Genomic DNA, 26,003 nt, shown 5'->3' with positions numbered 1-26,003 from the left:
TTTCAGGCCACCCCCTCGTGAGCGCGCGCGCGCACAAGGCTGCCCCCACCCCGTACGCGGCCCTGTGGCACGCAGCGGCACCTCGCGGAAGAGGGAGCCCCGGCAGCACACTACTGGGGGCAGAGGGGGGCAGTCGCCGCCGCCGTGAGGTGGGCGGGGAAGGAGGCAGCTCCATGTTTGAGAGGGGATCAGCTGGGGCCGCGAATTGAATCCGCCGAGTTCCTAGAGCTTTTCTACACTCAGCAAGCGCTCCACGCCGGGTCGCAGCCTAGCCGGCTCTGACCCGGAATACTTACTAGATTGCCGTGGTTCGGGAGTTCGGACACACCGGCGGCTCCCAGGCTAGTGGCTGGAACCTCTCCCGCCCCCGGTCTCCTCTGGCAAATACAGCATTGCCCCCGCCCCCAGAGTCCTTAACAACCGCGAGTCCACGGTTGCCCGCGCGTCCCCAGAGCGCGACCACGACCCCTCCAAGTTTGCCGGCAGAAACAAACGCTCAGGGCGGCTGCTACACTCGCCCATCGTGATTAGCGGAGAAAGACCGCGGGGCCCGGCTTGCTCTTAAACTCCAGCGGTCGACCAACTCCGGACAACGTGAGCTCGGTGGGCCCGACTGACCTGGCTGCGGCCGCCGCCGCCCCCTGCCGAGGCAGCTCGCCGCATTCAGGGCCCTCTTCCCTCTTTTTCTTCTTTATAATATTTTTTAAAAATATTTTAAAAGCATTACAAGAGCAGTTGGTCTTCTGCCGGCCCATTCCCCAATGAGCTGCCGAGACCTACCGAAACCGACTGCTTGGTAAAATAAATTGGGCGGCGCAGCCGGCGCAAGGGCGACCCAGGCCGGGCCAGCCCCCTCCCCACCGCTCCAGCCCAGCTTGGAAACACTACGAGCGGGCGGCGCCAAGCGCTCTCCTTCCTGGCCTGCCCCTAGCCTACCTCGGCCGCGAGACTCCGAGCCTCCCTGTAGCTCTGTCCTGGGGACCGCGGCACCCACACAGAGTTAAGCCAGCCAAAGCAAGCAGCCAAAGAACTAGCCCCCCAAATTACCGAAATTGGGGAGACCAAATTAAAAGCAGCTGTTTAACATACCTCCGGAACCAGGCGAGGAGTCCTGAATGGGAGGGAACGCCCCCCACCAGCCATTGGCTTCCCTGCGCATACGTCAGTCCGACTAGGTCCGCCTCCTCCCTCTCCCCGCCCCTTCCCCTTCATTGATCGCCCCCAGCCTCCACAAAAATAAAAATAAATAATTAAAACTATCCAGGAGTAAGAGTCGCCTCCAAAGCAGAGGCTCTCACATCTCCCACACCGCCATTTGGAGTTTTTCGAGGACTTCAGACTAGGACTTTTGGGATTCAGAGTTCCGCAGGGTGGAAGCTAAAGGAGGTGCATCTTAACTACCCGGCCCCAGTTTCTTTCACACACTCAACCCATTAGGAGCTGGGTCAAGAGAAATCTGTACCTTTCTTTGGCCCTACCACTTGGACGCATCAGATCTGAGAAGCTAAGCAGGATCCGGCCTGGTTAGCACTTGGTTGGCTTAGAGGTAAGTAGCGATTGGCTATAACGTCTAGACTTTCCTGGCTGTTTGACTTGAACCTGTGTCCAGTCTACATTGTTAGATGCCTTTCAGCCAAGAAACCCGAAAGCCTGGAAAACTGGCACTTGTCTGAGGCGGTATGGGGTGTGAACCAGATATTTCACTCTGTCTGCTATCTAGTGCAATGTTAAACTGGCTGGAATATTCATGCTACCCTCCAAACACCTCTGATAGTTGCTGCAGGAGCAGGAGGTAAGGCAAAGCCTTATCCCTCCCGTCCATGTCTGTCTCTGTCTCCCTCCCTCCCTCTCTCCCCAACCTCGTGTGTGTGTGTGTGTGTGTGTGTGTGTGTGTGTGTGTGTGTGTGTGTGTGATCCACAGTCATTCCAACATGGGTAATTGTTTACCTAGCAGCTCAATGGATTCTGAGAAGTCTGAACAAAGGGTGGCACCCAGAGGCTGTTGTACTGGTGAGTTTATAGGCAACAAATGTATATCCTGGGTTGGGTGATAGATTAGGAAAAGCAATGGCAAAGTTTTCCCCCTTTATCACCTAATCCTGAAAGGTTTCCTTACTCTCAACAGCCCTCAGATGAAGCTCCTACCTGCTTCATTTGCTATTTATCAGTAACGTGTGTTCTATAGAGCTGAGCGGAGAGCGCTCGGTGTGAATGGGAAATGGTTTTATTGTTGTCATGTTCTTTTGCTTGTTTTGCTTTGGAGACAGGATGTCATGTAGCCCAGACTGATCTCAAACTCATAGCAGATGACATTTTCTCCTGCTTCAGCCTCCCCAAGAAGAGATTATACCTGTCACAACTACATCAGTTTCACGTGGTTTTGGAAATCAAACCAAGTACATCATACATGTTAGGCAAGCACTACACTCTTACAATTGAGTTATAGCCCAACCTCCCAGAACCACTTGTTTTGGAGGTCACTGAAGAAAAGGAGTTGGTTTGGGTATCAGGTAGGATGTGAACAGGAAACAACTATCCCAACAACCCAGTTATTTAGGAGAATTTTACTACGATTGATATGGTGGTAAATGCCTGTCATCTCATCAGTTGGGAGGCAAAGGGAGTAAGACCTTGAGTCTAAAGCCAGGCTAGGCTACATAGTGGATCTCATCTCTTTTAACGAGAATTATACATGAGAAAATCCCAAGAAAGAGGAGGTAGCTGGTTCAGTGTAGTTAACAGAAGTGGGCAGTGGCCTTCTGTGGTTTACTAGAGGAAAGAGGGTCGGTGTAGCCAGTGTTGTGCTGAGGTAAATCCCTTCCTAGGTCAGGGCTTCAGTTCCCAGAAAGATGAGGGAGATCATGAGAATACAGAAAAAGGGTCCTTAAAGATAATGTGAGGACCCTTCCCTGACTGGAGTCCATGTGGGAAGCTGTCACTGATGGAGACAGGGCAGGTGTTAAGTAGATTTAGGAAGGGCGATGGTCATTCCGCCTGGTACACAGGAACTAGAACGTAGCTAATAGCTGCAACTGTATAGAGGGAAAGGCCAGGAGATGAGGCCAGTGGGCTCTGCATGAGGCCTGACAGAGCCATGAAAGTCAGTGTTCATTCTCCCTAGGATGAGGACCAACTTGTAGCTGATACCGTGTCAGTGAGCTGAAGCACATGGCTGAGTCCCATTGGGTCGGCTCCACTAGTCCATCCTCATCTGTGGCTCAGCCTTCTCTAAAGATAATTCTTTCCCTGTTATGGGGTCAATATAATTAGTACCTTATAGTTTCTGAATCTCAGTGGAGGCCAGAAGCCTAGGCATTTGACTATCCTGAACAGTAAGTGGAATGCTGTATATAAAGGTACTTATTTTGTGTGCGCACATGTATGTGTGAATGAAAACATATACATATGTGTACCAGCATACACACCTATAGAGTACTGCATACACCAATGCATATTTGAAGGATGTCAAGTGTCCTGCTACCAATGCTTACCTTATTGAGACAAGGTCTTTCCTGAATCTGGAGCTAGGCTGTTGGTCAGCAAGTTCCAGTGATCCTTCTGCCTCCCCATCTGCTACTCCCCAGCTCTTGGGTTACAGGTATGTATGTAAAAAAACATACTGGGATTTTTACATGAGAGCTGGGAAGTTACATTTGGGTCCTCATGCTTGAGCAACAAAAGCTCTTACCCACTGAGCTATGTCTCCACCCTCATTATGGAGAAAGATATGGCTGATGCACCCTTCTGAACACTCTTTAGATTGAGCCCTTAAGGACAACCACTATATTCAGCTTTGGAGTCTCAGTATTTGGTGCAGTCAGAGGGCACCAGGAGGAACCCAGTAACTGTTTCTGACTCAGTGTTACATGGACACTGAACATTTCTCACTTGACAACTAGTGAAGGTACAACTATCTGGATGTGTGTCCTCTTTGGAAAAACCACATGCCTGTGTGTGAAATACCCTGCAAGTCCAAGGCCTCAGACAGTGGAGGGGCTCACCTATAAGAAGTAGCCAAGCTCATGTGATCTAAGCCCAAATGCTGAAATTCTTCCTTCTCCCATATGTTGTTTCTGCATATACTCAAACTACGATCCAAGTTGATGCCTTTGAAGAAAATACCCTGCCTTCCCTCCTGAAGCACAAACCTTACCTACCTAATTCTTAACAGTTTGTCAAACAGTTCTAGAAAAAGTATATTCAAATAAAATTTGTCTACCAGCCACACAGACTCCAGTCTATTAACCCATTATATATACTTGAAACTGTCACTCCAGAACCTTCTATTTCATGGACATGAGATATGCTCACCCTCATTCACAAAAAGGAACTCACAGATCAGAGTATCTCTGGCCCATCTTCTCTTCCCTACTGCTGGAGGTAAAAGCATCTGCCAACCAAACTGACTTCTAAATCAAACTCAGGTCTTCATTTTGTATGGCAAAAACTTAGCTATCTCTCAAGCCCTCCCCTGCCAACACACTTTATATTTTTTTAAAGACAGGGTTTCACATACACCAGGATGGCCTGGAATTCATGAGTCCCCAATACTAGTAATGCAAATGTGAACACTGTCCTTAGCTCATTTTAACTTTTACAGAAATGTGAAGCAGGATCTTGCTAGTTACCTCATGGACTTTGAGCTTGTGATCTTCCTGCCTGAAGACTCAGTGAGGGATTTTACCCAGTGATTGCTGACAGCTGCTCACCACCCCAAGCTCAGCACTCTCAGGAGGACACTGAGACTCCACCCTGACTCCCAGGACCTAAGGACTGGACCCAGCCTGGTCTAGAACTGGACAAAGGTGACCTTGAACTTCTGATCCTTCTGCCTATCCCCTAGATTCAAGCTAGAAGGAGGGGAACCCTCAAAACCATTAATCAGAATGTTTAACCACTTGCTAGCTAGATTATTTAAGCAAATTGTTTGTCTGTTGATTAGTAAGATTCTGTACTACATTAGACTGCTGGAAAATTTTAAATAAATATGCTTAGCATACAGTCAAGAAGCCTTCACTTTTTCTTTCTTTCTCAAAAGTACCATGCTCGCCTCCTGGTCATTTAAGTGCAAAGTCTTTGGCATTGCAGACCTCAAAGAAAAAACTCTGATCTCTAGCTAACTACCTATCCTCAGTTGCATAAACTGCATTATTTCTTATTGGAAAATTGGAACTTTTTTTAAGACTGAGTTTGCAGTACCTGGAAATGTCTTCTCACTGAGCATTAGTTAACTGCTCAGAGTCTCTATTATTCTAAATTAGGAAAACAGAGTAAAAATAGTATATTCCCCTGGTTTATCTGGCATTGTTTTACAGACCAGTGGTAATTTTTATAACAGGTTCCCCTGAATGAGAAGCCTACTATGGGAGAGACAAAGGTATAGCTTGGATAGAGGTGAAGGTGGTCTAAGCACTGTCTACGTACCTCCAAAATTCACTCCAGCCTCCTCCCAGCAGCTCCTATAGGGTGTGTACTTAAGTCAGGAAAGCAGTGAAGAGACTCCACAAGATGAGATTGTGACCTTTGCCCTGCATCTGGCCAGACTTGAAGGTTTTAAAACAAAACTCTGCAGTGGCTTAGAAAACCACTAGACTTCAATATGGTATACAGGTACAGGGAAGGCAGTGAGGGGCCTTTAGTGACTCTAGTCATTGAGTCCCTGTAGCCATCAGAAACACACTAACTACTTTAAATGGTTAAGAAGGTACCATAGCTCCCACCAAGTACCTATCTTCCCTAGTGAGAGTCTACTGAAGTTAGCTAGGACCTCCAAGGCTTAGCCTAATGACGTTTAACTGAACTAGGAGGCAGGCACTATGGAAGGAGGAAGGCTATGGCTAACAACATCCCAAGTGCTAGACTCTGTAGAGAAGACCTCAGTCTCCTCTGCTTAGGTCAGCACAGTGCAAAGCCCTGTTTAAAGGTTAAGCTTGACATCTGGGCTGGTGGGCCTTCTACTCCTGCCTAACTGTGGCTGGTGGACTGATACGCAGGCCCAAGACATAAGACTTAAATTAGGAGGCCAGGATGCTTGCCAAGTTAATTTTTAGTTCTCAGACATGTATTGGGCCATAGGAAGCAACAAAGAAGACAAAAAGACTGGATAGAGGGTACCTCTTTTGTTTCGTTTGGGTTTTTGAAACAGGGTCTCTCTACATAACCCTACCTGTCCTAGGAATTGCTATGTAAACCAAACCAACCTCAAATTCATAGATCCACCTGCCTCTGTTTTCCTGGTACTGGAATTAAAGATCCACACTTGGCCCTTTCTATCCAACTTGGGGACCAAGTAGAAAAGACATGAAGTGTGAAAGAAATAGCAACAGTCTAAAAGGGGGGGGTTGAAAATAGGAAATTGGGAAGCTAAAGTGGGAGCTAATCCAGCCTAATGAAAGGTCTGAGAATTCTAACAAACTAGACCTTTAGGGTCAGTGGACCATAATATATGATTGCTTAAAAGTAGTCCTGTTTAATGAAGGAGGCTAGGACTTGGTTGGGTTGGATAGGTTAAAACCTCACAATCACTAAAGACCTCAGTCATTCTAAAAAAAAAAAAAAAACCTGTCTAGCCAGCGCATCCTCCTTAGCCTCACAGCTCAGCTCCCTCAGGTCACACTAATAATAAAGTGCAGCTTCCTGCACTTGGGGCTGCCCAGAGACTCATCCTTTTATGAGCAAGAGCCAGTTCGCCCTGGGATTCTGATACCACACAGTCCACCTGCTACACACACATCTCAGCCTCCCCATCCCACAATCCTATTTTTGCCATCGACTAGTACATTATAACAGACACTGGAAATGGCAGAGCTCCTACACTGGAGATGCTGGGGGAATCTCTTCACAGGTGGGGGTCAGGAGGAATAGCTGCTCTTCCAGCGGTCCTGAGTTCAATTCCCAACAACCACATGGTGGCTCACAACCATCTGTAATGAGGTCTAATGTCCTCTTCTGGTATGTCTAAAGACAGCAACTGTGTATTCACATACATTAAATGAAAAAATAACTCTTAAAAAAAACTTAAAAGCTACCAAAAAATTTTTAAAATAAATTAATAAAGATAGCACTGTATAATAGCAGTTGGGGAGAAACTATGGAATCCTTTTTTTTCCTCATGGTTTTACTGAATGTTCAGGAAATCTTTGACTGTGCCCAGAACTGGAGATATGACTTAAATAGCCATCTGAATGCCTGGGTCACTTGTATTCACTCAACCACCAAGTGAGTTGGCCCAGAAATTTGCACCTAGGAACTGGTGCACAACTTTGAATTGAGCAAAGTACAGCATACTTCAACAAATACCAGCTCTGAATTACCTTTTCCAGGCTTCTTAGAATTATTAATGCTGTTTCCTGTGTATTTCACCAACCCTAAGTATTTCTGTAATTTAATTTCAAATTTCAGCATAACCTCTCTGATTCCAAATTTCTGAGATTCCGTCTTAATCTGCTACCATTTTTTCTTCAATGTCTCACATATCCTAGGGTGAGCTCCTACTACGGATAAGGCCAACATTGGCCTTGAACTCTTGATCCTCCTGCCCCTTTCTTTCCAACATTGAGATCACAGTCACAGTCCATCACATCCAACAGTTTAGTCTTCGTGTAAGGTAAGAACATCAAGAAAAATGTGCTGGCAGATAAGGAAACAGATCCTTGGGTTCTCTGGGATACAGGTCCACAGACATAGCAAATTAACTATGGTATTTCAAATGTTTTCTTCTATCAGTACCTAGTCTCAAGTAGTCGTTGAGAGTGAATGAGTTCATATTTATAGAGTATTCTGAACAGGACCTAGGATGTGAATTTCCACTACTGTTATTTACAACACCCTAATATTTGCATATTATATAGGCCAAGCTAGTTTAGTGGGGCAGCTTTGACTGGCTAACAGGTAGAAGGCATGTAATTCGAAGACTATAGAGCCAATGTTGATTCTACTCTGAGAGAAAAACTAGCAGCAGAGTATTTGTGGGGTTTCTCTGGAATCATGAACCCTCTGAAACAATGCGAACCTGAGGACAGAGCATCAGATCCCCATCTGGGAGAATGTCACCGATGCTGTGGTCTCTCTGGTCTAATACAAGGAACAAGGGTTCAATGTTAGTTTACCTAAGCTGGGAGAAGCAGCCCCTGGAGACTGAGATGGAATTGCTACGACTTAAACAGCCTAGGCCACATGATAAGGTCCTGTCTCAAGCAAAAAAAAAAACAAAAAAAAAAAAACAAAAAAAACAAAAAACTTTACAAAGCAAAACCATGGACCACTTAGAATTTCAAAACCAATTACATTCTAAAAGGACAAAAACAGCACAAGTCTCCCAAGTCTCCAAAGATAAGCACCATTCAGTTTCTGATGCTGCCAAGAGTCTGCAGACTTGAGAAGCAGATCAACTTGGGTTACAGTTGTAGAGCAAATCACTGTATTCCCCCAGACCTCATCTTTCTCATTTATACAGAATTAGGTGAAAGATGCCCAGTGTGGGGGCACATGCCTGTGATTCCAGCACTGGAGAAATGGGAGAGAGACATGTAGAAAGAACAGGATATTCATTAGAACTGTGCAGCTTCAGGGACTGGAGAAATAGATGGCTCAGTGGTTAAGCACTGAGTGCTCTTCCAGAGGTTCCGAGTTCAAATCCCAGCAACCACATGGTGGCTCAGAGCCATCTGTAGTGGGATCTGACGCCCTCTTCTGGTGGATCTGAAGACAGTGACAGTGTAAACTGCAGTTTCAGTGAAGTGACATAGAAGACAAAGCACTTAGCGCTCAGCTGTTACACAGACACTGCCTGCACAAACAGGCACCACTCAGAACTGTGTCTCAGATACTGAAGTTCTAGATCTTCTCCACCCCATGCCTCCCCATCTGTCCAGAACCAACTCCTGGACTCCCTCCTCACCTCCCAAACCCCAGACTGTTAGATTGATGAAACTAAAAGGGTTTAATCATGTTGGTATATTTATAGGTAAATACAAAACTGTACCACTATAAGATATTGAATATGAACATTACAATTATTTACTGAATCTGACTCAGTCCATTGATGTTAAATACAAAATGAAATGATTGTAAAAAATAAGAATATACACATTCAAAGATCTTATTACAGTATAAAATTATTGAGCTCTGACCAGCTGCCAACCTCATCTTCTGGAGTAAGGGAAGATTTAGGGGTTCTATGGGATTTTGTGGGAACACAGTGTTGGGAACTCTTTATTCCATTCCTGGCGAATCAGACTGGGGAAAGGCAGGAACAAGTTGTATGGGCAGAGGACCAGGGATTACAAGGAACAGCCTCATCCAGCAAAGGGAGTATGCTTTATAATGACATAGCCCCATCCAGTTTGAGGTCTAGGATCTGGCAGGCTGGCAGGTGAGGAGAGCTGGGCATCTCAGTAGACAAGGAAGAGTTGCATAAAGAAAAGTATCTTCCAACACAAGAAAAAGTGGCCCCAGTTTGTCTTCCCAAGAGGGGAATTTCATGGTAGGTTCCTCTTGTTCACTCTGGGCTCTCCTTTATACCTTTTAAAACTTCGTACCGATTACTTTGGGCTCTGGCAGCTCTGTAAATTCATTTCTAGCCTTGGTCCCCATCTCGGGGGTCATAAGACAGAGTCTGGAATCACAGTGGAGGTCTGTTCCCCAAATCAGCAAAGAAAACAGAGAATTTGTTAGATGAAGGACACCCATGCTAAATTGAACCAATGTTACCATAAGTCAGTATTTTTGGCTCCAACAAACATAGAGTCCAGAGGGAAAGATGTCATTAAGGAAGAGGGCCTGTGGCCCAGAAAAAAGTATGTGTTGTCTTTTATTACTCTGCTGTTTGACAACATGAGAGCCATGATCCCTAACCCCAGCCAGTCCAGAATAATCAGCAGGGTCCAAGAAGCAAGGAATGCTGAACTGCAACATAAACCCCAGAAACTTCTACAAAGAGTATATGTGTATATGTATTTATAGTATACGGCCATAATTAATCACATACAGTATATATTATGTACACACATACATATGGATCCATACACATAAGTGCACATACGTACAGGCACACACACAGAATGACAGAAAAGACTAGAATACACGCCCTATGTATAAACGTGCTTGGCACTCGGGACATTCTCTAGAATATGTAACTTGGTCAAGCTTTCTGGATAGGAAGGTGAGTGCTCACCAAACCTCCCTGTCAAATCATAGCAAAGGAAAGGAAATGTCCAGAAGAATGGCATTGGGGGATGGGGGTGGGGGGAGGGGTCCTTCCCCACTTACCTCAGGGACCCTGGCAAAAATCAATAGCCACAATTTGGTTTTGATAAGGCACACTTTGATAGCAGGTGCTAGGAAATTAAGAACACGTTGCTGCTGGCCCTTTCTAGTGGCAAGTTTACCACATTTATCTAGCCAAAGGGAAAGGCTGCCTTGCGTGCACATGTGCGCGGGGAGACAGAAGAGAGAGGTTGATCCATGGCTTCAGCATAACTGATGGCAACCTATAGGCTCAGCAGTGTCCAGGGTAGTTGAAGGAAGGCTGACCAGCAGGTGGAAACTCGTGAAACAGTTATTGACCGTCCATGGCCAACAGGCTGTGACCAGAGGGAACCATGCCTTCCCTCTCTGCAAACTCCAGAATGGCCTTGTAGCAAAAGTAGTACTGCTCAGGGGTCTGGATACTGAAGGCCCTCTGGGTCCTCATGCGTGACACTGTCTGGAACACATTAAGGGTGCCAAGCTCCTCCAGCTGTGCCAGGCAGATGTCCAGTGAGCAGAAGGTACCTGAAGATGGAAGGAAATGATTACATGAGTGTACCTCTCCTGTCTTCCTTTTGCCAAATCACCATGCAAGACTGAGTACAGGAATTCATGGGCACAGGGTCTTATGGCAGGAGAACTGAAGCCTAAAAGGACTTGGAAGGAGTATCACAGGGCATGCTAAAGGCCAGGGAAATGAGGATGTCCTCTCTCTCAGGATAACAGAAGAGTAAGTAGGTAGGTGACACAGAGGAATGCTTCTTCAATACTAGAAAGTGCAGCTGTACTTCTCCACCCAATTTCTAGAGCATCTAACACAATTCTCCAGAGGTCTAACACAAATACAGTTCTCCTGATCACTCCCCAAAGGGACCTCTGAACTAGTAAAGCCAGCAGCTTATGGAGCATGCATAATGAACACAGAGGCCAAGCAAGGCAGCACAAACTTATAATCCCATTATTTGGGAGGCTAAAACAAGAGGAGTGCTGGGAATTCCAGGTCAGATTGGACTTCATAGTAAGACCTGGTCTCAAAAACACACACAACAACAAAGGCACGGGGTAGGGATGAGGGAGCAAGACTAGCACAGGGAGAAGACGCCTCTAAGAGAACCACACTCTTGATGACAGTTCTTAAGGTCCAAAGAAGACCATGATGATGAAAAACCCTGAGAACTTGGATTATAAAACATGCATTTTGGCAAGCAGCATCTCCAGCATAAGGAATACAAAAGGATCTTAAAAACTGATTATCATAGCGGCTTGTCACTAAGGGAATGAGTGAGTTCTTTCTCTAATCAGACATGCCCTAAGCATTTAGTTCCTCCTCTTCACCCTCACCGCCTCTGGACACATCAGTCTAAGAGGTACAGTACCTGTCCTGCCGATGCCAGCACTGCAGTGGACCACAATGGGTGGCTCAGGACACTGCCCTTTGGAGCGTGCTCCCAGGCTGGCTACAGCCACACTCTGCTGGTTTCTGACCACTCTCAAGAAGTCAATGAGGGAAGCAGCTGAGGAAGGGACACCATAATCTGGCCAGCTTAGGAACTGGAAGTGAGTCACCTGGCGTTTCTGCCGCTCCTTACATGAAAAGAAGAGAGTTAATGCCACCATTCCTGTCTACTCTACCTACCCTTGGCTTTTCAGAGTTATAAGACCTTAGAGGATCCTGTCTGCTGCTGGCAACTTTCTTCACAATTGCTTTTCTACTTCAAACCCAAAGTAATGGCTACATGTTTGGGAAGACAAGTTGTTATATTACAGGATCCACATTTCTTGTTTATTATAGTTATTATTAAATTATTATTACTGTATATTATTGCTTTATTGTTAAAAACAAGACAAAAAAATTAGCCAGGTGTCCTGCAGAGAAGGACATACCAAATAGTCCAGTGCCAAACAGTCAGCTCTAGAACATAATAGAAGCAATTATATGGATATAACAGATTATATTTACAAATAAATATATATTTGTGAATATATGTATATACATGAAATAACAAATAGTAAAAATAAAGACTATATATTTGAAAGAGCAGGTAGGGTTTGGAGGGAAAAAAGGAAAGGGAAAAATGTCATAATTAAATGATAATATTAAAAAAAAATCGTCCTTAAAAATATATTGCCAGGCATGGTGGGGAACACCTCTAAACCACAGAATTCAGAAAGCAGTAGCAGGAAGATGGATCTCTAGGAATTTGAGCTCAGCCTGGTCTAACCACAAAGTGAGATCCAGGTCAGACAAGGCTGCAGACTCAGAGACACTGTCTCAAATAAAAGAGTGACATTTATTTACTTACTGACTTGCTTCTTTGTGAGTGCCTATACATCTATGTTCATGAGTGCACATAAAGACCAGGGAAGGATGTCAGGTGTCCTCTAACACATGCCACCTACTCTTCTGAACTTGGAGCCACGTATCCTCAACTAGGCCATAACCAGAAAGCCTAGAGTCTCTTGCCTCTGCCTCCACTAGATCTGATGACAGGCATGATGGGTGCTACGATCTGAACTGTCTTCCTCACCACTGAGCAGCAAGTACTCTAACAGCTGAACCATCGTCTCTCCAGCCCCTTAATGTAGTTTTTCTGAGACGAGATCCATACTGTGTAGTCCAAGCTATTTTCCAACTTGTAATCCTGCCTCAGCCTCCTGTGTGGAAGGATAAGAAGGTTAGCCTCCAGATTCCCAATGCTGGGATTTTTATTTCTCTCTAATGCCATTGTTTTTAAAGAATTGTTTATTTATTTTACATATATAAGTACACTGTAGCTGTCTTCAGACACACCAGTAGAGTGCATCAGATCCCATTACAGATGGTTGTGAGCCACCATGCCTGGGAATTGAACTCAGGACCTCTGGAAGAGCAGTCAGTGCTCTTAACCACTGAGCCATCTCTCCAGCCCCTTAATGCCACTCTTAGGCATTGAGGTGATAACTTTATTAGTTCTGAGTTGAGTATTTTTATTTTTCAAAGGGGGTTGTGGGAAGTGACTCTATATGTAGCTTACTATGTAGAGCAGGGTGGCCTTGAACTCGGAGAGATTAACTTGCCTCTGTGTCAGGAGTGCTGGGAATAAAGGTGGGCACTACATAACTGGCTTCTTAGTTGAGCATCTTGTTTCCAAGAAAAACAAGCACTATTTATTACCTACCTAAAATCCTGCCTATTCCCTCTAGACATTTTCTTTGTGGTTTGTTTGTTTTATTGAGACAGGGACTCACTATGTACCCCTGGATGGCTTGGAACTCACTACATAGACCAGGCTGACCTTGACCTCATAGATATCCACCTCTTCTTACTGAGTGCTGAGATTAAAGGTGTACATCACCACCCTTGATGAGAATCTCTGTGAAGGAGCTTTGAAACCTGGATTTACCTCTGTGTTGTGGATTTCTAGAGTTGTTTTCTTATAATGGTTCATGTTCTCCACTCCTAGATTAGTCACCGTGAGGAAGCCAAATCGGATCCGAGAGTCTTTTTCTAAAGGCCAGTACTGGCCACATTTTCTCCTGCCGCCTTCCTCAAAGCTGAAGACATACAGAGCAAGTTAAGCCTTTACTCTTCAACCAGCAGTAAGCTGCTTCCCACCACAAACTGCTGAGCTGCTAGGCAGCAATGTGATCTGCACTGCTCCTGCAGTCTCTAGTGCTTGACAGAAAAAGTAGGATATCTCTTCATTCTAAACAGGTGTTAAAACAGCTTCTTACATGTATACATTTAGCAGACATCCATTGTACATTCACTGTATCTTCTGGTCTCTTCCTGATCCCTCCTTGTATTTATTTGTCACATAAAGTGGCAAAAACATAGTAAGGCCTAGACCTTAGTAGCTACTCAGTTTCTTCTCCACGGAGGGCCCTTGGCTGACACAGGAATGGAAAAGACACAATTCCTGGATGTAACTAAGTCCATATACTGCATCTCACCACTTCTGAGTGGCCTCAGAGAACTTTGAGGTGGTACGTCTCCCAACTCCATGTGGCTGTTAACAATGCCCTGAGGAAGAGAACGGAGCAAATATCTTTTTTCTTCCCCATCTGAAATGAGTTATAATTAATAATGAAACTAATAAAATATGAAATTCCTTAAACATCCCTTTATTCAGAGCTTTCTGTTTTCTTCTTTTTTCTGTTCCCATACAGGTAGAGATATGAATGAACAGAATAGCAGTCAAAAGAAGAAGGAAATGAAAAGCAAAAGGAACTGGTCATTCAGCAGCCAGGAAGGCACCTTTCCTCTTTAGACAAAAGGCAGTTTAAAGGTGAGCTGCCAGCATTTCCCAGCAAGTCCTTTAGTGAATAAGGCCAGAGCCCCAGGATAGGCTCTAACTAGCACTGGGTCCCTATCCCATCTCCACCATGTCCTAGCATGTTAACTACAGATGTGGCACGGCTTTCCTAATCATTCAAGCTAAAGGTCAGGGAATCTATGGATAAAAGACTAACTCACCGGGTGGTCATGACAATCACCAGAACTTTTTGCTCCCAAACCATGAGCCAGAAGTCACGATAGGTGTTCTCCAAAGGACCTGGAATGAAAGGAGAGGAAGGACAGCAGGCCTTTAGAAATATATCTGTCTTTCTAGACTTGTCTTCTAAATAGTTATCTCTGAAGCACAGATTAAAACAGCATCTCATACACACTCAGACTCACTATGTAGTCCAACATGACCTTGAACTCCTGTTCCTCAGGTCTCCACCTCCCAAGTGCTATGATTACAAGGATTCATATGTGCCTTGTCTCTTCTTATTCAGGGAGGTTCTCATACCAACCATATCATCTCTGTATGGGTGACTATTAAAAACACAGGATGACAAGAATGGAAAGATGGCTTAGCAGTTGAAAACTTATACTGCTCTTGCAGAAGACCTAAATTCAGTTCCAGAACCTACATGAGGCATCTCAAAACAGCCTGCAACTCCAGCTTCATGGGATCCAATGCCCCCTTCTGGCATCTACAGGGACCTGCACTCACATGCACGTATCCACACACAAACATATATTTGGTTAAAACTACCTGCTGCTCTTTCAAAGGAACAGGATTGAATTCTAAGCACCCATGTGGCAGCTAAGAGCTTTTATAACTCTAGTTCCAGAGGACCTAATGCTCTCTTCTGGTCTCTGTAGGCACTGCATGCATGTCATGCAGAGACATACACTCAGGCAAAAAACCTATACACATAAAATAAAAATAAATGTAAAGATACATGCAATGACTCTATACCAAAACTAAAAGGAAAGAGAATGTTCAGATTCTAAAGAAGTCCAGGTGAGCCATATATAAGAACATTGTTAAAGGCCCTCTCAGAGCCTGAAGCACGGAGCCTCAGCAACCACATCTATGGTAACAGTGTCAAGTCTGTTCCACCAGCTCTGTTTCTACCTCACTAGCCCTCAGCCTCACAATACATTAACTACTAAGTCAGGCTCCTTCTGCGTCCCATTGTCTCAAATTCCTTAGGACAGGGACATAGTCGTCTTCAGAACTCTCACTTACTTATGTACCTACCCTCTCTTGTGAGATGGGATCTTACTATATAACTCAGACAGGCCTCAAACTTGTGATCCAAATATAGGCATGTGCCACCATGCCCAGTTTTCCTTCTCAATTTTCTTATCTCTAATAATAGGACTTCTAGTGTTCATGGTTAAAATTATCATCATCACTGTTGGTTTGTTTATGAGGTTGGGGGGATGATGTGGTAGGCAGGCCTGCCACGGGCACATGTGGCTGTGAGAGGACCCGAATGCTCAGAATTTGTACTTTAGGTTTGTTTTCTCCTTCTACCTTACACGGTGCAGGAGATTTGACTCGGGTCACCAGGCCAAGTAACCTTTTCTGTGCAAGTCATCTCGGTATTTTTAAATTATTTATTCATTTCAAAAATTGGAGTCACATGGAGGAGGAGTGACATATGCCTTTGATCCAAGCAGTTGGGAGGCAGGTGGATCTCTGTGAGTTTGAGACCAACCTGGGCTACAGAGTGAATTCCAGAAAAGCTAGGGATACACAGAGAAACCCTGTCTAGAAGGGAAGGGGGAGAATATCCTGGAAAAGCAGCAGCACGCTCACACTAATGAAGGGAAGGGAGGAAAAGCCACTGGTGGGAACAGATGCTTTTAATCTTAGCATTTGGGAGGCAGAGGCAGATGGATCTCTGAGTTCCAGGACAACCAGGGCTACATAGAGAAACCCTATCTCAAACAAACAAACAAACAAAGGTGAAGTCAACTTTAACACACTCATTTCCATCCTCACTCAGAAGTTATCAGACAAAAACGTGTAGTAATTTTTTGCCCTTAAAAGTGTCTTTCCAGGCTGGAGAGATGGCTCAGTGATTAAGAACACTGACTGCTCTTCCAGAGGTCCTGAGTTCAAATCCCAGCAACCACATGGTGGCTCACAACCATCTGTAATGGGATCTGATGCCCTCTTCTGGTGTGTCTGTAAACAGCTACAGTGTACTTATATATGATAAATATAATCTTTAAAAAAGAAAGTGTCTTTCCTAAACCTGCCCTCTCCCCTGTCTTTTTATGTGAAGTTTCAGTGTGATGAGGAATTTATCACTTTTTGGTCTAAGTTACTAACACCATTCTAATGAATTTTTCTGAAATGTCTTTCCCCTATCAGTTTAAAACTAAAAAGAATAGCATACAGACACACTGTATCTCTGACTCTGCTACATTCATTATGCTGTTTCCCTCTCCTGTAATACCACTCCATTTTTTAAGACTTATTTTACTTTTGTGTATGTGTGTGTTTGGATGTAAGAATGCATGGCAGGTGTGTGTGGACACCTGCAGAGGTCAGACTCCCTGGGCCTAGAGTTGCAAGCATTGTAAGCCTCCCCATATGGTCACTGGGAACTGAACTCTGATTCTCTGGAAGAGCAGTAAATGCTGAGCCATCTCTCCAGGCCTTTATCTATTTTTAAGTGCCCAGGTTTTCTCTAGGCTCTCTGTGACCAGGACATGGAAAGGACTTTTTCTCCCCTAAGCCCTAGATGGCATGGCTGATCTTAAATATTTCAACCATTTAAATTATAGCATATTATATCAGACATAAGGAAAATCCCATTTCAGTAAATAGACGTGGAGGATAAATGCCATTTGGGAAATTGTCCGTTATAATTAGGACCAGCACGATAATGAGCACTCTGCAACAAATATCTGTGCAAGACCTCCTCAGGATAGTTCTTTGTTTTCCCTGTTTTCTGAGAAGCAGGGTAATATCAGGGGCTAATTCAGAGAGGAAAACTCAAAGGTTCCACTACTTTTGTCAAAGTCCTTCATGTGTAGGAATAGCCTCTCACCTGTGATGTAGAAGTCATGGTTACCGTGGTTTCATGGTTAACTTTGGCTGCCACCCACCTCTGTGTTGCATTTCATGATGTTTTTGTTTTGTTTTGTTTTGAGATGGGGCCTCTCACTGGAACCTGTATCTGCCTAGTACCACACTGGACAGACCCTGAGTACTATTCAAAAGGTACTATTTCAAAACAACAGCAAATACACCAAGGGGCTGCAGAGCTACATGGTTGGTAATTTGCTTACTTCCTGAAGACCTGCATGTGATCCCTAGTACCCAACAACTCTCCAGCCCCATGCCTCTGCTAGCATCACAGATGTGTAACACCACACTCAGCAAGCTCCAAACCAATAAAGGCTGCCTGAAAATAAAAAAGAAAGAAGCTGGAAGAAATGGCTCATTGGGTAAAAATTCTTGCTATACAACCATGAAGACCTTAATCAAATCCCAGGAACAGACATAAAGGCAGGCATGGTGGACATGCTTTTAACTCCAGCACTTGGAGGAAAAGGAAAGCTCTCTAGGGCTTGGTTACCATCAGCCTAACTCCAAGTTCAGTGACAGACTCTGTCTCAAAGAAACAAGGTGGAGAATGACAGAGCAAGACACCTGACATTCTCCTCTAGATCTGCCACACAGAAAAATAAACACACCCACACGTATATTTCTGTTTGTATATGTGTGTGTGCATATGTTTGTGTGAGCATATGCTATACCACACACATATAACTGAACTTCTAAAGATGTAAAGTGACTGCTTTACTTTGACACAGAAGAACCAATCCACTGAGAACTTCTGTACCAGACATGGATTCAAATTCTGGTTCTGTTACTAGCTGTGTGTTCAAAGTAACCAACTGGGTTTCAGTTTGTTTAACTAAACTAAACACACACATACACACTAAAATAAAACTTACAGATTTACTTTAATGATCAGATTATGCTCTTGAAATATATAGTTTTAAGAGATGACATTAGAAATATTAATAGTATATATGTATATCTATGTAAACATCAGACCACTCAAGTTATGTATGATAGCTCCTGCATGTAAACCTAGCAATTGGAAGGGAGAGACAGAAGGATCAGGAGTTCACTGTCATCCTTTGCTACACAGCCAGTATCAAAGAGCCTACAGTAGATGAGAGCCCTGCCGTGTGTGTACACATATATGCACATGCATATTTTTCACTCCTCATATATATCACTATCATTATAGTCACATCCAATGGAACACTAGCATAGCCTTACAGACAGAAAGTCTACAGCTGTCCCAGTAATTTGTCTAATACCACTTCCTCCTTATAGAGGGTACATCATAAGCCCACCTGACCATTAGTTCTTTCTTTTTTTTTTTTTTTTTTTTTTTTTTTTTACTTTTTCATAACTGAGATTTTATTGGTTGAGGAGCAGAGTACACAGACATTCCAATTCTTATCACAAGTACCCAAACTCTGAAGAGTATTTGTGTTCATGTACACAAATGAAGAGCTACATATTGTTTTTCTTTGAACTTATTCCAGTGATGTTCAGCCTCAAATGTGGCAAGTTTCCCTAAGACCTCACATAACAACCAAATGTTCATAATCCTCAGTACCAACTCAATTTTATGCCACATACAGAACACACTCAAAATTCCCATCTTTCACAGCACATTGTTACAAATGTTAGGAAAGTGGACTGCCACAACCACAGGCATCGAAGTTCTGACAGGGCAAGGACCAAAGACTGGTTTACTTACAAAATGGTTCTACTAGAAACACGGGACCAGATATCACGGAAAATATTCCAGACACGAATACACGACTGAGACCCCAAACCGCCCTTTAGTATGCTTTGTACTGTAGGATATAAAACTAGCCCCCTCTACGGAATGTTATGGTGACCCCCGAGACAGTCACAGCCTCTCCTGATTCAGTATCCTGCTATTTTCTGGTTGTACCCAAAAATAAACAACCAGCAAATGATTTTTAACTTCTTAAAAAAACCATTTACACTTAAAAAATGGGATGAGGTGGGATTCCCTCACCTTTTAAAAATGTTTCTAGAGCTACTAAAAAACTCGCATTTACAAAATAGTTGATAAAAATATTCCTCTGGATTGTACAAGAAGGGAGGCAGGGACCACTGACAAGACATGATGGGTGCTTAGTCGGACTTGGCTTCTTTCTCTTCTTCAGATGCTGGACTCTGGTTTTCCGTCTCTCCATTTTCTGCAGGCAAATCTGTAGTTTGCTGGTCAGCCACTTCAGCCTGTTTGCCCTTCGCTCCCCTCTTCCCTTTTATCTGCACTTTTTGTCTGCTGCTTTATCCTTTCCCGCAGCCTTTTTCGGCTTCGCGTCCACCTTGGCTGGGGCGGGCTTGGCCGACAGCCTCGCGGAGCGGCGCTTGGGCTCCGCCTTCGCCGCTCCATCCGCGCTAACCTTCCTCTTGGGCATCGTGGCGGCGCGAGTGGGTAACACGTGCAACGCCGGATCTGTCACGGAGCTGCCACTGCCTAGCCGCCACCACACGAACTGCCTAGTTCTTTCTTTAGTAATCTAGAATCTTTTCTTTTTTTTTTGTCATGACATTAACATTGAAGAGTTTGAGACTCTTACTTTTTTTCTTTTCAAGATAGGATCTTGCTGTGTAAGTCCCGCCTTGCCTCTAACTACTCAGTATGCAGGCTTTGAACTTGGGCACCTCTGAGTCATGGGATTACAAGCATGTATCAATATGCCTAGCCTAAGCTAGTTTTCTTGTTCTGTGCTAAACAATCTGGATTTGACTTATTTGTTACTCATAACTAGATTTAGATTTCTTTTGACCATTGTTATTATTTACTTGAGATGGTAGAGATCAAATGCAAACCTTTTAGGCATGTGCTGTATCACTAAATTACATTCATATTTTGATCATGTGTGTGGCATGATATATATGTGTGACTATAGACTACTGAATTCTGATGCTCTAACTCTTGGATTATTAGACTAAATCACAGTCCAAACACCTTGCTGGCAATCAGTAACACTATAGGTTAAATTGCTACTTTTTCCCTTTGTAGTGAGTTTCTATGTACTTCTGGAATTGAAACTCTAAACTTATCTGTCCTCTTCAAGGACTGAACTTTATGAAAACCAGGATTTTAGTGTTCTTAACAAATTTCCTTTAAAAATTGTGACATCTGAGTTGATATAGTTGATATAGTAGCACTGTTGATCTCAGCACTGTGGAGGCAGAAGCAGGTGGGTCTCTTGAGCTCAAGGACAGCCTGGTCAGGACTACACAGTGAAACACACACACACACACACCACATACACACACAAATCATCTAGATGCTGAAAAGTTGGTTCAACAGTTAAGAATGCTTGCTATTCAATCTGAGGACAAGGTTTTGGATCTTAGCACCTACATAAAAGCTGGGGATAAGAGCTGGAAAGATAGCTCAGTGGTGAAGAGCACTTGCTGCCTTTGCCAAGGACACAGGTTTGATTCCTGGTTCCCATTTGATGGCTTACAACCATTTATAACCCCAGAAGATCTGACACCCTCTTCTGGTTTCTACATACACCAGGCTTGCATATGGTATACAGACTTACTTACAGACCAAATACTCATATACATATAAATAATTAAAATCAAGAAATCACCTGAAATGAGAAACCACGCACAGTAGCCACAAAATCACCATGTAAGGCTAAAATAGCTTACCTTGTGTACCAATATAAGCATTCTTCTGCTTGTAGCCATCCATGAAACTGGCATTGATGTAATCTGTCTAATATTAAAAGGGAGACATTATTGAAAGAATATGCATATGCCATTTGACTCAAAAAAAAAATGATGTATGTGCTGGGTAAATGCAATTCAAAGTGTGGATATTCTCTTCCTGTCAAAGAGAAAATGAAAAGTAACAGGGCCAATTTAACATGGGGTGGATCATGAGATATTTTTATTGGTAATGAAAGGGAGTAAAGAGGAGGCAGGGGTATAGCTGAGTGGAAGAGTGCTTCTGTGGGCCACTTACTTCACTTTGGCAAATGTACTAGGACAACTGGATGGATGGATGGATGGATGGATAACTAGATGGATGGATAACTGGATGGATGAATAGATGGTTAAATGGATGGATGGACAGATGGACAGACAGATGGGTGAATGGACAGACGGACGGATGGATGGATGGATGGATGGATGGATAACTAGATGGATAGATAACTGGATGGATGAATAGATGGTTAAATGGATGGATGGACAGATGGACAGACAGATGGGTGGATGGATAGCTTTCACAATAACCCTTTCAACATAAATTTAAGTCCTGCATAGTGTCATATGCTTGTAATCCTAGCACTCAAGGGGCAGAGGCTAAAGGATCACATCAAGTTCAAGGCCACTCTTGTCTACAATAGTCAATTCTAAACCATTGGAGCTACATAATGAGATCCTCTCTTTACAAATGAAACTTATAAATAAAAACAAAACACCTCAAAATAAAATAAAGACCCAAAGAAAAGTGTTAAGATAAACTCTCAGATAAAAGCAAACTAGGTAAGCTGTAGGGAAACAAGCCAGTAAGCAGCATTCCTCCATGGTTTCTGCTTCTGTTCTGAATCTAGGTTCCTGCCTTGGCTTCCCTTGATGATGGATTGTAACATAAAGTATAGGCCAAATAAACTCTTTCCTCCTCAAGTTGCTTTAAAGTCAGTGTTTATCATAGCAGCAGAAGATAAGAACAAACAAACACCACTGAAACTAAAAATGACACATAATTTTCAAACATGTAAATCTAGGCTGCATCTATGACTTGGTGATTTGAGAGCTTGCCTGGCAAGCATGGAGCCCTAGGCTCACTCCTCAGCATCACAATTCAAACAAACAGAAAACCGGTTATGGTGCTGTATACATGTAATCCTAGCACTTGCTGGAGGACCAAAGTTCAAGGACATCCTGGAGTGCATAGTAGGTTTGAGGCCAGTTTGGCCTACACGAGACTCTCAATAGACAAGTAAGTAAATAAACAAAGCTGCCGTTGTGGTAAATGAGGAAGAAAAATCTCTGACACACTGGGGTTCACTCAAACCTACCGAACTCTGCTATTGCTATACACACTGGTGACAGCACTCCACAGAACAGAACAACAAAACCCCAGGTATATTTGACTCGATCATTATTTTTCACTCCTGAAGAGAATGTATTAAGGCAATTTCAGCAGTACTGTGAGTAAACAGCTTGGCTATCTGTCATAAAGAAGAAAAAGAATTCTGGGCAGGACTATGAATGCCTGAAATAGAAGGGTCAAGAAACTGTGAGAACAGAATCCATGATTTCTCAAAGTCGTCCTCAAGCAAAGTAAGGGCTAATATATCAAATATTTATAATGCAAGTCATGTTAAATAAATACTCTTAATTTTCTTTATTTTGAAAAGGGAACTATAATCAATAGTAAGTTGTGGAGAAGGAAGGGCTGTTTACTTGATTAGGATTTCCCTCACATTCGTTTATTATTTCTGTGGTGAGTTCGTGTGTAGGTGAGTGCTTGGGCACACATGCACACACCTGTGTACCATACCACTTATATGAAAAATTGGACAACTCGAGGGAAGTCAAGTTCTCTTTTCTACCATGTGATTCTGGGCATTGATCTGAGGTTGTGAGGCTGGGCAGCAAATGCCCTGAGGTGCTGGGCCATCCAACGGCCCAGGGTTTAGCTGACTTCACTCTACTCATTTTCTTTGGGAAGGTTATGTAGCCCTCTCAAACAAAGTAACCACACTTGCTACAAAATGTGAGGAGGGATTCAGCCCTGGAACCATGTGGTGGAAAGAAGAATCAACTCCCAAGAGTTGTTCTCTAACCTCCTCACAGGCACTGTAGCACATGTGCCCACATGCACAGACACAAACTACAAATGACAGGTCTCTCTCCTTAGCCTTGGCTGTCCTGTCCTGGAGCACTCTGTAGACCAGGCTAGTATACACCTTTAATGGAAGTACTTGGGAGGCAGAAACAGCCTTATCTGTTTGAGTTAAAGGTCAACCTGGTCTATGCTGCAAGTTCCGGGCCAGGCAAGACTATGTAGTGAGACCCTGTGTTTAAAATAAAGAAAAGAAACAAACAAACAAACAACAAAAACCTCATAATAAACCAGACTGTCAGCATTCACAACAAAATTGATTTATTCTCTTTGGTATGGTGACATGGGTATTTAAGGACTGTCTCCAGCCAGAGAATACATCAAAATCAGAACTCAAATGTCATCTCTCTGGTGTCAAGTCCCTTTCAGCAACTGCAGCACAATACTAAGCTTCGCCTTGAAAGAGTCTTAATTTCCCATGGTGCTAAGAAAAAGACAGCATTTGTCTATCTACCTGAGTGTGGCCACTTCGTTTTGTCAACTTCACTCGTGTTTGGTCCAGACATGGTACATCTCCATATCTGTTTTTCTCTAGGTTTCCTGGAGACCTGAAGAAAACAAGAGGCAAATTAAAACAAGGGGAAGTGTTCGGATCATGAGTTCAAGGTCATTCTTAGCTACATGCAGAACTTCAGGACAGCCAGGATTAAACAAGATCCTTTCTCTAAAGATAAACGAAGGGGGACCAAATCTCAGTGGAAGAGTGCTTGCATATCCTCAACAGCTCTGAAAAATTTTTGTTTAGATGTATTATTGATTAAAAACTAAAAACTTAGCCAAGACCATCCACAAATAATAATACCTTATATTGTTGAAGGGCTGGGGTGTACCTAAGTTAGAATAGCACTTGCTTAACATGCACGAAACAGAAGGTTGGCTCTTCATTTACTGCATAAGCCAGGTGTGGTAGTACATGCCTGTAAGGCCAGGCCTCCGGTAGGAGAGCCAGGAAGACCAGAAGCTCAACATCAAACTTACTACATATACAGTTCGAGACCATAGTTCAACAATATTCTATACTATAGGCACATATGTATATATAATTGTGTGAGCATAATGGCTGGAAATACACAATATTCATTCTAGGACCTATTTGTGTATCTGCTTGAAAGAAGAAAGAACTGAGGGTGAGGACTGGGAGCTGTTTCAGCTTCATAATGAATTCTTTTACATAATAAAGAAAAAAACAAACACCACAAAACAGTAGTAACAAGTACTGGTCTGATTACAGGACCTGGAGATGTTTATACTTTGGATTTTTCTATATATATGTATTTTCCCATCATCTTTGGAATTACGTTAATACCTGGCTCTTTTCTACTTTTTTTTTTTTTTTTTAGATTTACTTATACGTGTGAGTACACTGTCGCTGTCTTCAAATACACCAGAAGAGGGCATCAGATCCCATTACAGATGGTTGTGAGCCACCATGTGGTTGCTGGGAATTGAACACAGGACCTCTGGAAGAGCAGTCAGTGCTCTTAATTGCTGAGCCATCTCTCCAGCTCCCTCTTTTCTACATCTTAAAAACTCTCTTTAGAGGCAGGGAAGATAGCTTGGTAGTTAAGAACACTTAGAACTGCCTGTGGTTCCAACTCTAGAGAGATCTAACACCTCTGTGAAGTCTGTACACATAACATATACACACAGACACACAAATACTCATGAATAAAAATAAGGTTTGCCTTTGATCTTTTTATCTTTCCTGTTTTTCAGACTGGATTTCTGCGTAGCCCTGACTGTCTTGGAAATTGCTCTGTAGACCAGGCTGACCTGGAACTCACAGAGATCTGCCTGGTTACACACACAAGAGAAACCCTGTCTCAAAAAACAAACAAACAAAACCTGTCACAAAATATCAAAGAGGGAGGGAGGGAGGGAGGGAAGGAGGGAGAGAGAGAGAGAGAGAGAGAGAGAGAGAGAGAGAGAGAGAGAGAGAGATGAGGAGGTGTTAAAAGCCAGGTATTACTAATTAAAGGACAGAGAGGGAATGGAGAGATGGCTTGCTCAGTAATTAAGAGCACTCACAGCCTTCTCTTCAAGAGGACCCAGGCTGGATTTCTGGCACCCATTTGACTACTAACAACTTTTCTATTGTGGTAATAAAAATATTATGACCTAGACAACTTATAAAAGAAAGTTTAATTAACTGAACTTAAGTTTTCAGAGGATTAGAGTTAATGATGGTCGAACAAAACTACAGTGGTAAAATGGCTGAAAGCTCAATTTCAAGTACAAGGCAAAGAGACACTAGAGATGTCACAGTCTTTTGAGCTTCAAAGCCAATCCCGAAAGACACACCTCCACAAGTAAGGCCACACCTCCTAGGTCTCCCAATGGTTCCACAAAGTGGGCACAAGTCTTCGAATACTGGTCATGGAAGGTTTTCTCAGTCAGACAACTACACTGTGATTGGTTGGTTGGTTGGTTGGTTGGTTTGGGTTTTTGGGGTTTTTTTTTTGTCCTTTTGGGGGGGTGGGGTGTTTAAAGACAGTTTCTATGTGTAGCAGCCCTGGCTGTCCTGGAACTCACTTTGT

The 26,003-nt window shown here is 43.4% G+C and overlaps 1 protein-coding gene and 1 pseudogene across 2 annotated transcripts in view; both read right to left on the bottom strand.

Annotated features, from left to right (window-relative positions):
- Positions 1-9,942: 9,942 nt before the first annotated feature.
- Positions 9,943-26,003, bottom strand: part of PTPN9 (protein tyrosine phosphatase non-receptor type 9) — a 68,874-nt gene continuing 52,813 nt past the window's right edge. Inside the window, exons 8-13 of the mRNA XM_080929844.1 lie at positions 23,921-24,014; positions 21,261-21,327; positions 14,705-14,783; positions 13,632-13,782; positions 11,625-11,832; positions 9,943-10,773 (exon numbers count right to left, since the gene is read on the bottom strand). Of these exons, the coding sequence (XP_080785970.1) occupies positions 10,559-10,773; positions 11,625-11,832; positions 13,632-13,782; positions 14,705-14,783; positions 21,261-21,327; positions 23,921-24,014 (814 nt within the window). The 3' untranslated portion in view covers positions 9,943-10,558. The remainder of the gene's footprint in view (positions 10,774-11,624; positions 11,833-13,631; positions 13,783-14,704; positions 14,784-21,260; positions 21,328-23,920; positions 24,015-26,003) is intronic.
- On the bottom strand, positions 19,014-20,063 carry LOC308430639 (non-histone chromosomal protein HMG-14-like; annotated as a pseudogene). The gene has a single exon. The product of its transcript is annotated as a non-histone chromosomal protein HMG-14-like (transcript).

This window comes from Micromys minutus (genome assembly GCF_963924665.1).
Source record: "Micromys minutus genome assembly, chromosome: 16".
In the NCBI taxonomy this organism is placed as follows: Eukaryota; Metazoa; Chordata; class Mammalia; order Rodentia; family Muridae; genus Micromys; species Micromys minutus.
The sequence above is the reverse complement of the archived record's forward strand: the minus strand, read 5'-3'. Positions and strand labels throughout refer to the sequence as shown.